The sequence below is a fragment of the Parambassis ranga genome, chromosome 5 (assembly GCF_900634625.1).
Source record: "Parambassis ranga chromosome 5, fParRan2.1, whole genome shotgun sequence".
NCBI classification, from domain to species: domain Eukaryota; kingdom Metazoa; phylum Chordata; class Actinopteri; family Ambassidae; genus Parambassis; species Parambassis ranga.
Genome location: NC_041026.1, coordinates 5,586,339 through 5,597,801, shown reverse-complemented (window position 1 = coordinate 5,597,801; position 11,463 = coordinate 5,586,339). Strand labels below are relative to the sequence as shown.

The window sequence follows — 11,463 nt, the reverse complement described above, 5'->3', positions numbered from 1 at the left end:
GGAAGTCTGGATGCAAAGAGTTAACAGACACAGGCCAGGAGAGTAAAACAAAGCACCCTTCAGCTTTGGGGTAGATATAACTTGCAGTGTCACTGAACCACCAGAGGGCGCCAAAGTGACGCTCAAACTTCAAATGACTGTTGTTTAAAAAACAAAATCATGAACCTGTTGATGTTAAATTTCATATGTCTAGATAGAGAAATACAATAGTGTGTTTTAGTGTAAATATAAATCCACAAATCAATATAAAAATCAAGATTAAAAAGAAATATAGCTCTAAAAACATACATCATGAAGCCTGGAATCAAACTGATGCCATCAAATATAACCACTGAATTCAATCATTTGGTCTTTTTAGCTTAAGGTTAAAATATGACAAAATATTTTGAAGGTTTTTGAAGGACAAAAAAATTGGAACCCTTTTAATTTAAATTAAATAATGTACAAAATGTGCCATGGGAAAAAAAGGAGGGGAAAATGCGTCACGTCACTTTTACGCACCATTACGCACGACTCACGTGACTTTCCTGCACCTCCGAGGGGTTAATTAGGGGTCACCATCAATTTCAGGAAGTGAATTGTGAAGTCCAAGATGAGCGGCGACCAGGTGAGCCAGTGAAGCACGCCCCCGGCCGCCGCACGGACGATGGTTGCCAAGTTTAGCCTCGTTGGTGGAGCTCGCTAGCACCGAGGTTTTATAAACCAACATGAGGGCGACCCGCGCCGCACACTCTTTACTGCGTGTCTGCGTCCTGTCCTGTTTTATCTTCCTGACGTGCTCCACCTGCGCCGGAGGCGCAGCGGCAGCAGCGGCATCAGCAGCCGGCCGGACAATGGCCTCTCATCCCCCCACGTTGAAGCGGAGCCGCCGGTGTCACCAGAGCGCAAAGCACAAAGGGACGCACCACCGGCCGCTGACCGACGAGCAGAAAGCGGACCAGAACCTGCAGTTCATGCTTAGTTTGTACCGGAGCGCGGCAGAACCGGATGGCAGGCCCAAACAGCACCGGAAGTTCGGCTCCAACACGGTGCGCCTGCTGAGACCGACGGCGTCGTCGGTGCACTACCTGCCTGCGTCAGGAGGTGAAGGAGCCAACTTTATATCTGTCTGTCTGTTTAGAGCATGGAGTTCTGAGACCTGACTCACTTTGAGAAAAGTTTAAACACTCCTCCTGATTGGCTGATGTGACTTTTAGTCAGCAGATAGATCAGAGAAAATATCTGATCCACTGATGTTTGCAAAAACAATTGAAACTGTGACTAACTTCCTGCTCTCTCCTCCTCAGACCACTGCTACACCTTCACAGTACAGTACAACCTGGACACTCTTCCCTCGGAGCAGCTGGTCAGAGCATCCTTCGTCCACCTGCGCTCCTCTCCCTCCCCTCCCTCCACATCTTCCGCAGCCACCCGGCCCCGCTGCAGGGCTCAGATCACCTCGCTGGGTGCGCACAGCCTGACGACCCTGGAGCCCCACGAGCGCTGGACAGAGACGGACATCACCGCTCACGTCAGCGGACACATCCTGCAGGGGGGCGACCGCAGAGAGGGGGCGCATCTGTCCCTCACAGCCCAGTACTGGTGCACAGAACCCGGAGAAGACGGCGGCTTCTGGTGGCGGTGGAACCAGGGGAGGGAGCGGTGGAGCGGTGAGCCCCACCTCGAAGTCCCCTCTCTCCTGCTGTACCTGGAAGAGGAGAGGGAGGTGAAGGAGTGGATGGGAGAGCTGCTCGGAGCTGAGGGGGAGGACGTCGTGAGGAGGGTCGGGCAGTGGCACCCTTCCGTTCGCCGCCGCCGCTCCAAAGACTCTGCAGACACCAAAGATCCTCTGCTGGATGCTCTAAAAAACGCTCCCACTCCCCCCTCGTCTTTCTCCACCCTCCCCTCGACCTCCATCATCTCTGACCTCTCCGGTTACAAACGAAAAACCAGCACTTCCAAGAGCCGATGCAAGCTCCACTCCTTCCGCCTGTCCTTCGACGAGCTCGGCTGGGGCCACTACTTCATCGCCCCGCCCATGTACAACCCTCGCTTCTGCCAGGGCGACTGCCCGAGGGTGCTCCACTACGGGTACCACTCCCCCAACCACGCCATCATCCAGACGGTCATCAACGAGCTGGGCATCGGAGATGTTCCTCCGCCGTCCTGCGTGCCGTACAAGTACATGCCCATGAGCGTGCTGGTCGTGCACAAGAAGAAGGTGGAGTACCGGGAGCTGGAGGACATGGTGGCCGAGTCCTGCACGTGTCGCTGAGGACATGATGGCCGAGTCCTGCACGTGTCGCTGAGGACATGATGGCCGAGTCCTGCACGTGTTGCACAGACTAAAGCCGGGTCGTTGTTCCGATCTACAGCGGCTCACAGCGGCTAACCTCAGTGAGCTGGAGGCTGGAAGGAGGAAGCTGTTGTGGTTTCAGATACTTGCTGTTAAAGCACTTTAAAAGGCAGCTGAGTGTGAACTGTGTGTGTTTATAATATTTGTACTGCAGCAGAGAGCACTGAGTCGGTGAAGATATTGGTTCCTAATTTCTTAATCACTTTCACGTCATTTTCCCACCATCAAAGGGGCGACTGGAAAAAAAAACTAGAAGCATTTTAAAGCCATAAAAAGTCATTTAAGCAAAGGAAACTAGATAAAAGTACTAAAAACAACGTCTTATTTAATGACAGTGAACACATGTAAAATCCATTCTTAGTATTCAGCCTTGTTTTCATGTTTTTTAAGACCTGATCAGGGCTACTCATCTCATTTCTGCTCCATCCTCTGTAGACGAAACCAATTTTAATGGACAAGGGGTCGGCCATGTTGGATGTAAGTGTAGAAGCTTTGTGGTGTAACATTTCTGCAGTTTATGATGTCAGCGTTTATACATATTTATAATGTTGGGGTGCTACTTGCCTGTCTTATGAGGGGAAAAAAAACTAAATATATATATACATGATGAAGACTGATTGAAGAGATGATGTTTTGTAGTGGGGTTTATTACAAATAAAAGCAATAATTTTACAAGTTTATTACAAATAAAAGCAATAATAAAATAAAATGCATGTTTTCTAAAGCCTGAGTTATTGTGGGGTTTTTCTTGTTCAGCTCCTGTATGGTTAGAAACAGCCTGCATCAGGAAGATGCAGTAACCCAGAGAGTCCAAAAGATGGCGCCATTGAGTCAGTCTGAAATCCTCCACATGCAAACAGAAACCCTGATGAATGTGTGTTCTTTACCTGTCCAAAGAGAGGAGAGGCGTCACTGCGCTCCCTATCAGGAGAAGAATCTGTGGAAGGTCGTGAGAGATTTGAAGGCTAAAGGTCAGAAATAATCAGTGTTGGACCTTTCGCACAGATTAGTACAGGTGACCTACTGACACAGAAAGAAGAGCCTCCCTCTGTGCTCTGAAAGGTGAATAAATACATAATGTCACGTGGTCAACATCTGACCTGGAAGCAGTCACTTTTATTTATTCACTGCTGTAGAAGTCTGTTGTGCAAAAGGCACCTCTACAGCCTGTTTAGGCCCCAGAGGGGCCCTCCAACTGGTGTCTGAGGCCCCGTTCACACTGGAGAAAGTCCAGCTAGAGTAGGGTTGAATCCAGATCGCCTAGAAGCTGGATACGTTCAGACCTATTTTCAAATCACACACAATCCAGCTTAACCCCGCTTGTTTGTTGTCCTCCAAACCGCTAGGTGGCGCCTCGTAATATACAGAGTCCGTTCAGGCCGCAGTAGGACCTTGCGTGTGTGCATGCGTCACACGTTTTTTTTGTCCCATGTCGCTCGTTTTTTTGTTACTTTCCCAAACTTCCCAAAGTTAGACATTCAAACTTTGTTTTGTTGGGTCACCATGCCGTCAACATGTTTCAGGGGAGTCCGAAAATGTGTTAATCCCATTTATTTCATTAGCCGGATTTGCATTCAGACCTGAGCCAGATGTAAGCCAATCCATCTAGATCCACCTCCGAGAGGTGGATTCAAATCAATCCGGATATATCCAGATACAGCCCGAATCCTGCTCTAGCTGGATTGATTTCCCCAGTGTGAACAGGGTCAAACACAGGTTATAAATAATCTGACACCAACCAAAAAGTTGGTGGTGTCATGCAGGGAGGTCTCCTACTGTGACTCCAAATTTCATACAACGCCTCTGCACTTTAAACGCTGTAGGGCCGCTACAGGTTTGTGGGTCCATGGAGCTGCCTACTTTGATTGCTGGTAATGATGTCGTACAGTGAAGTAAGGGTTAAAAAACTGAGGCGTTGTTAGGTGGAAAGGGTGGTGCTGCTGCTTTAACTATGTTTGACAGAGTGCGGGGTCATAATGGATCCCAGTGTTTCAGAGGGTTTGGAAGATCTGGGTGTAGATAATGATTAACAGAGGGCCCAGGATTGAACCTGGAGGAACACCTGCAGCACCTGCAGCACCGCCTTTCCTGACATCATGTCTTCATGGATCTCATTGGCCGATAAGTCAGACCATACTATCAATAATCTTCCCCCAGACACACATGCAGCAGGTAATGGCCTGTGTGTGTGTGTGTGTGTGCAGACGCTCACGGACCCACATCAGTGTAGATATCTATGTGGGCTGAACGCACAAAACAAACACACAAACTGCTGATAAGCTGTTTGCACGAAATCAGCTGGAACGTGTTTCATTCATTTTTCATTTGTTTCATGGTTTTTTAATGAAACTCTGCTGCAAACAAACAACACATTGCCTCTGTTTGTGTCATTTAATGTTCATTAAACTGTCAATAAAGTTATATTTGATTTGTGTCCCACATCTATTTAAAGGTGCAGCGACCTCTGGTCACAGCAGATCTTCTGATAACATCTTTACATGAGCAGTGCTGCTCTGTTATTCATGACTGTCTGGAAGTCCTCATGTTTTACTGGATCTCCTGTCGGCGTCCTCCAAGGATTTCTGTGTGTGTGTGTTTGTTGCTATCTTAACCTCCTCTGACACACTGTTCTAAAAACACACACAGGCTCAAAAAGCGAACTTAAAGGTGTCGGTTTTTCCGGGAAGTTGTGTTTAGGTGACTCATGTACTATGTCTGCAATGAGTCACACCTCTTATGTAAAGAATGCTACATTTAGCATGTTAGCATTATTATGTTCATGCATGTTTGAGTAGCAGGGAACTCCAAAACTGTCAAAAACAGGCTAACAGGCTAATTCAGTTGCTAACATATGGTAAAAAGAAACTAGCTTAGCATCTGCTACGTGTCCATGCTAATTCATTAAAAGTCATGAGCCTGAGCTGACGCCTCTTTATATTTTCTTTCTGCTAAATGCATAAAATGTGGATTAAATGAAACTGTGCAGCAGTTTGAGGAAGTAGTAGTCCGACTTTTTCCCCGTAAAAATAATTCCATTAATTCCACATCTGGTTACATTTTAAGAGAGAGAGCGAGAGATAAGTGCTGTTACAGCATCTGCTAATCAGACAATCGCTGGCTTGGGCTCAAGGCCTTTCTCCATTTATAGAGCTTTTCTGTGCAGCCCGTTTCTGTGAAGGCCGGCCCTGCACGGTCCACACGAGGACTGAAAGCTGGTCTGATGAGGTCACGTCTGCAATGTTCCTTCGATCCGTTTGTCCAACAGGAGTTCAAAGTCCAAATATCACAATGTGCTGACTGGAGGACGGCTGTTTTTACTGTGCTAGAAGTGAAACCGTGGACAGCTGAAAATCCAGAATGTCACTCTCTCTCGTTTTACTGATGTGAGCTCAGCTCTGAGCAGCTCTTCTCTCCTTCTGATGAGTCACGCTTGGCCATAAATCATGATGCAGATGTTCGGAGTTTGTGAAGCTTTCGATTCCTGTCAGTCTCCCGGTCTTCTGGGAGGTGATGAGAGACGTTACAGGAATCAGTGCAGGAATTTTCCATGACATCCACCCGTGATCCCCTGCGCTCCTTCAGTTCAGGGCTTTAAATGTAATCTCCAGCCTCTGTGTCTTGGCTAGGACTCCATCTTGGAAAGCAACTTGATCATCTATTCCAGACTGACCTGAAATGCCTTTTAAATACCATTATGTGCACAGTAATCTTAAAGTAAACATATATTTGCACATTTGCACACAAGCCACGACACGTTAGCCGCTACTGCCCAGATGCTAAGCTAGGCCCCTCCGAGTGAGGAGCTCACAGTGTTGAGACATGCTTCAATAGCTCAGACCAAAGCCAGCACGCAGAAATGCAGACCACTCTGGACGTATGCTAACATTAGCTTCCTTAGCAAAGAGAGTAAATATTGGAGATATTGCATGACAGGGGCTCTTGAGTTTGTTGATCTTGTTGCCTTTGTTTCGGAGGCACCACCTAGTGGCCACTGTTGGTATTGCAAGTCCAACATCATTGTGGTGGTTGCTACCTATCTTCCAGCTGAGCTGCGTCTCATAAAAACAAATTCATCACTTGGTTTGTGTCATGTTTTCTGGTTTGAAAACACTTTTCTCGTCTGCTAATAGCTTTTTTATGTTAGTAAAGTAAAAGTGCCTTTAATGCTGATATGTTCCTCAGAAATCCACGCAAAGATCGGACCTTCGTGGCATGTTTTGTTACCTTTTTCTGTCGATTTGCTGACCTGATTGGTCGTATTTAGCTTTGTCAGCTGCTTCCTACAGGTAAAGGTGTGTGAAATACAAAGTATAGTGCACACACATGGACGATCAGGGCTGTTTAGAAGCTGGGAGGGCAACGATGTGAATGAAATACATGCAACAAAAGTTCATTCTGACTGTTTTGGTCAGTTTTGGTTGAGGTTCTCAAGCTTTGTACACATTTATGCTAACATGCTAACACTGATGGATGGATAAAAATGGAACCTCTCCCACACGATGACCTTTAACCTCATTAAAACGCCTTTAAATCTGTGTCTTTCTGCAGTGAGAGGGAGGCACTGTGTGTAGTCACGTGCCGGCATCATGTGTGATGTGTACCTGCTTATGCAAACCGCAGCTCATATAGGCGTGCAGCCTGTGTTGTATAAGTGTGTGTGAGCGGTCAAGACATCGATTAAACCTTATCACGCTGCAGGTTCATTCACACACTGTAGCATTGAAAAGGAAACACACACTTGACCTCTTTGTCACCGCTGACCTGTTCCTTTGTGTTACCATCACGTGTGTGTGTGTGTGTGTGTGTGTGTGTGCATGCATTCCCTTTCTCTGCACCCATGTCAGATTTAGGCCATATCAGAGAGATAAAGATGCAGGGAGGGAGGTGGGCCTGACTCTGGGAGCTTGTTTCCCGCCCTCCTGCTCTGCCTCTCCAGGGATCACAGCTCCACTATATAAAGTCGAGCCCAGCCCGCCGGAGTTCGCTGAGTCAGGCTGAGCTGAAGAGACCTCCACAGCTGACACAGAAAACCTGGACTGGAAGCTGACGGAGCAGAGATCCGGAGATCAGACACACTACCAGCCGGACAAGATCACTCAGACAATAAAGGAGGATAAAGATGGAGGAGAGCGGCTTCTACACCCAGAGGAAAGTGGCGGCAGCAGCTCTGTGCATGGTGCTGCTGGTGCTGACTCAACAGGTGAGTGGACTCTAAACTCCAAAAATCCTTAGTGTGTTAAACTAAAGAGCAGCTTCACTTTAAAGGGGAAAAACACTGTACACTGTAAAAAAACAAGCAGGACTCTGAGCCTAAATATATGTTTTAAAGTAAAATGTGTCCAGAGTTGGTCTGTACAAAGTTGACTCACAATTGATTGATTGATTGATGGGTTTTCCACAGGTGCACGCGGGCCCGGTGGTCACGCCCAGCTCTGACCACAGTCCACATTCCCACGGCGTCCATGTGCTGAGGAGGATAGCTCGGATGACCCCGCTCTGGAGGATCATGAACAGCAAACCATTCGGAGCGTACTGCCAGAACAACTACGAGTGCTCCACGGGGCTCTGCAGGTAAATACAAAATGATCCATATCTTCAAGTTTACAGATTTAAAAAACATGCTGATGAGTCATCCTGCACACGTGGGCGTGTACTTCTTTAGCATCCAATGAAATGCTTTTTCACCTCTGAGCTAGCACAGGAGGTTAGCCTAAAAACAAAGCTACTCGCTAACACTACCCGGAGGCTAATACTTTAAAGCTTATAGGCTATTTCTGCAAGTTTGACCAAATTTTGTTAAAGTTAAAGCTAGCTAGCTAACATCGCCACTAATCCCGAGACAGCGGTCCTTTAACCTGCTGCAGGCCTGAATGTGACAGAACGTTGTTGTCAGGGACTTAAAGACGTCCTGTTTGTGTGTTTGTCTTCAGGGCGGGTCACTGCTCCACCAACCACCGGCCCTCGTCAGAGCCCGTCGTCAACTACTGAGACACGTCACACCCGGACACAAAGCAGACCGCCACATGAGTCCTGAAGGGTTCTGATAGCTAGGATGTAGACTGTTTTTTTTCATTTTTCATTTTTTAAATCAGAGTTTGTATTTATGTGTGTTTTTGGTGCATTTTTAGAGGGCTAGAAAATATCAGCTCAACTATATAAACGTAAAGGAGCAAGAGTCTTCAGCCCTGAAAATGGAAACAAAAGAAGTTTTAATCTCATCCTGCAGCCTTGAACTCAACACCAGAGCTGATGTGAGCAGAGTCTGATGTCTGCGCAGCTCGATAACACACACACGAAAGGACCCGAGTGAACAGCAATAAGACTCTTTTATCTGTCCTGTCTTGTTGCTCTGCGGGAACATTTACATCTTTAGCAACTTCTGAACAAATAAACCGACAAGTGACGGAAAATAAGAGTAAGAAACGGAGCAGAAGTTACAAAATCAACCTTCAAATTGACATTTTTAAAAAACATTTTTACACAAAAGTTAGAATAAACAACATATTTTAAAGCGCTGCTGCAGATTTTATTTATTTTTTATTTTGCTTCGGTGTAAACAGGATGCACCCGGTTCCTTTGGTTCTTGTTATTTTGAGGTGTTAGAATAATCAATGGCCCTTCCTCAGAGGGGAACCTCTCCTGCTCAGACAGCCGTCCATCATCTTATTAAGACCCAGCTGTGCTGAGAGTACAAACATTGGTTTTTGCACATCTGTCTGGTCGCTGGTATTTTGTACACTCAGCTCATGTTTGAGTATGTTTGCACTTTTAAACCCAAATTATCTTTGTACTGTGTTCTGCCAACTGTACTGTGTTTCTACATGTAGAGGACGGGAGGAATAAAAACATAAACATCAGACGCATCTCATCGCCGTGGTTTCTTAATAAAGCACATGAACATGAGTAATTGATCGAAGGTTCCTGCGCTGTTCGGGCACAAAGTCACTGCCACACCTGGATCATTAAAACACTTTCCACCGGCTGCTTGACATGATTCTTTTTCCGTGTTCTTGCTGGCAGGATTTTATCTGCTGTCAGCGTTCAAAAGTCAAACAGCTGTTGACGTTCGGACGTTTCACAACTACACAGACGGGCCAAGTGTGCCAAAGACGACCCAGAGGGAGTGCCTGCCTGTCGCACGCATTGTAAATGACTGTATCCATGGGCAGGAACTGCAGGAACTCATGGCTGCGCCTCCTCATCAGCCCATTGTGTCATAGTTGGATCCCTCTGAACCCATTTGTTCCACTGCAGGAGCTAAAGGGCCTGTACCTCTGTATTCTCCTCTATTCCCACTGTAGGAGATCTGTAGTGATTGCAGCTTGTCCCTTAAGGAGTTCCTGCAGGAAAAGTTCCTGTGGTTACAACTTGCACAAAACATGCATGTTTAGTTCCTGCAGTGGAAAAGCACCTTTAGAGTAGCTAACTGTTGGTCAAGGCCTGTTTTTACTGCCCGTACTTTCAGTGATGAGGACTCATGAGGCTGTTGCAGCTTTTAGGACGGTTTTTCCTTTCCCTGTTTTACAGGAACCAGCCTGGACTAGACTAGACTACAGTCCGTTACAGCTGAGAAGATGTTTTGAGTGGTGATGTTTTGAGCGATGCCTGTTTTTGAGCTGGCTGCCATCTTGCTGGCCGACAGCATTGCTGCCCCTCACTGATGTCCCTGCAGCTGATGCAGATCTGCAGATCCACACACACGGTGGATCACTTTAAAGTTCTCTGTGCAGCGAGGTGAACCTGAGACAGATCAGTACATTAGCTGTGTTTACTCTTCCTTCACGTTGTTCTTGGTGCTGCTGTGGCCTGATGTTGAACTTGGCCGCTTCCTCCGCCTCCTCATCCATCTGGGTACAAGTCATCTGGCACATCTGATGCGCACATAGTGTTCTTCACATAAAGTGGAGCGGCCAACTCGCTGTCACATGTTGACCCTTTAGCAGAGCTGGGGTGATGAGAGCCGCCAACAAGCAGATCCAGACCCCGTGTGAGGTCGGCTTCTCTTCTGCTGTCATGTTTGTTAAGCCGCTGCTTCTGACGGCATGTCTGTGGTTCCTGTATTCATATATCTGCAATGTAAACACGTCAGTGATGCCATTACCACCCAGATGACTGAGATTAGAACAGGAAGTGACAGCACAGATTATAACATGTCTCTCTCACCTGAGGCAGACCTGCAGGTGTCCACACACTCTGGCCTTTGTTTATTTTGGTGAATGTAGCATCAGTGTTGTCTTATCATCAGTGTATTCATCCCGTGGCAGGTCTCCGAACACTTTGGAACACTCCTCATGTTGTTGCTTTGTGATGTTTCGGGGGACAGGTTTGTCGGCGTCCACACGTGCACATGCTGTGTGTCACAGGTCAATATTTTCGGGCCTGCGCAGCGTCTGTCTGTGTTTATCTGCGCTCTGTTTGCCTGGTAGGATGTATATACCCCAGGTCAGGTATTTCTGTCTTTGTGGATGGCTATGCTTCGGACTCTGAACACCACCTTCCAAAGTTCACGCTGCTTTATCTGACTGAATATTTTCTGCTTCCGGGAAATTCTTTCCATCTTTGGACATGCTTGTGTTGTTTTTGTTTTTGTGCAGACCGCAGTGAATCCACTGTATGGATTCTTTGGAGATGACTGGCTGGCTAATGAGAGCAGAGGTGCAGATAAACATTTGTCGTCACCAGTCTGTGAAGTCGGGTTTGTCCCTTGTGTTTAAAAAAAACAGGACACTGTGTATTATTTGACTGCATTCCAATCATATCAGGGTTGTTTCTTGCGGACCTCTGACTAAAGTTTATTTTGTCCCAGTACATTCAGATACATGAGCCGGCTCATCTGTAAATATTATTCCTGGTAGAATTTAATTTGTGGGCATGTTGCAGCCTTATTCCAACATAAACATCGTTTTTTGGGTTCATTTTCAGTCATTAATAGAAACAGCACCGACATGCCAGCAGCTACTGTGGCACTGGATGAATGGTGCTGACTGAGCGCCACGCTCCACCTGCTGGATGCTTTTAACCCTTAATGAGTGATGCGCAGTGGTGGAGGAAGTACTGAAGCTTGGTACTTAAATAAAAGTAGAAGTGCTACATCAACAAGTCTTAAGTACTTCTACTTTTAGCCAGTC

General features: G+C 46.7%; 2 protein-coding genes across 2 annotated transcripts; both read left to right on the top strand.

The window, feature by feature from the left end:
• Positions 1-579: 579 nt before the first annotated feature.
• Positions 580-2,941, top strand: bmp15 (bone morphogenetic protein 15). The gene is made up of 2 exons (XM_028405698.1): positions 580-1,083; positions 1,287-2,941. Exons 1-2 carry the CDS (start codon positions 708-710, stop codon positions 2,252-2,254), a joined length of 1,344 nt encoding a protein of 447 aa, XP_028261499.1. The 5' UTR covers positions 580-707; the 3' UTR covers positions 2,255-2,941.
• Positions 2,942-7,296: 4,355 nt separating this feature from the next.
• Positions 7,297-9,194, top strand: leap2 (liver-expressed antimicrobial peptide 2). The gene is made up of 3 exons (XM_028405727.1): positions 7,297-7,535; positions 7,737-7,906; positions 8,266-9,194. Exons 1-3 carry the CDS (start codon positions 7,455-7,457, stop codon positions 8,321-8,323), a joined length of 309 nt encoding a protein of 102 aa, XP_028261528.1. The 5' UTR covers positions 7,297-7,454; the 3' UTR covers positions 8,324-9,194.
• Positions 9,195-11,463: the final 2,269 nt, after the last annotated feature.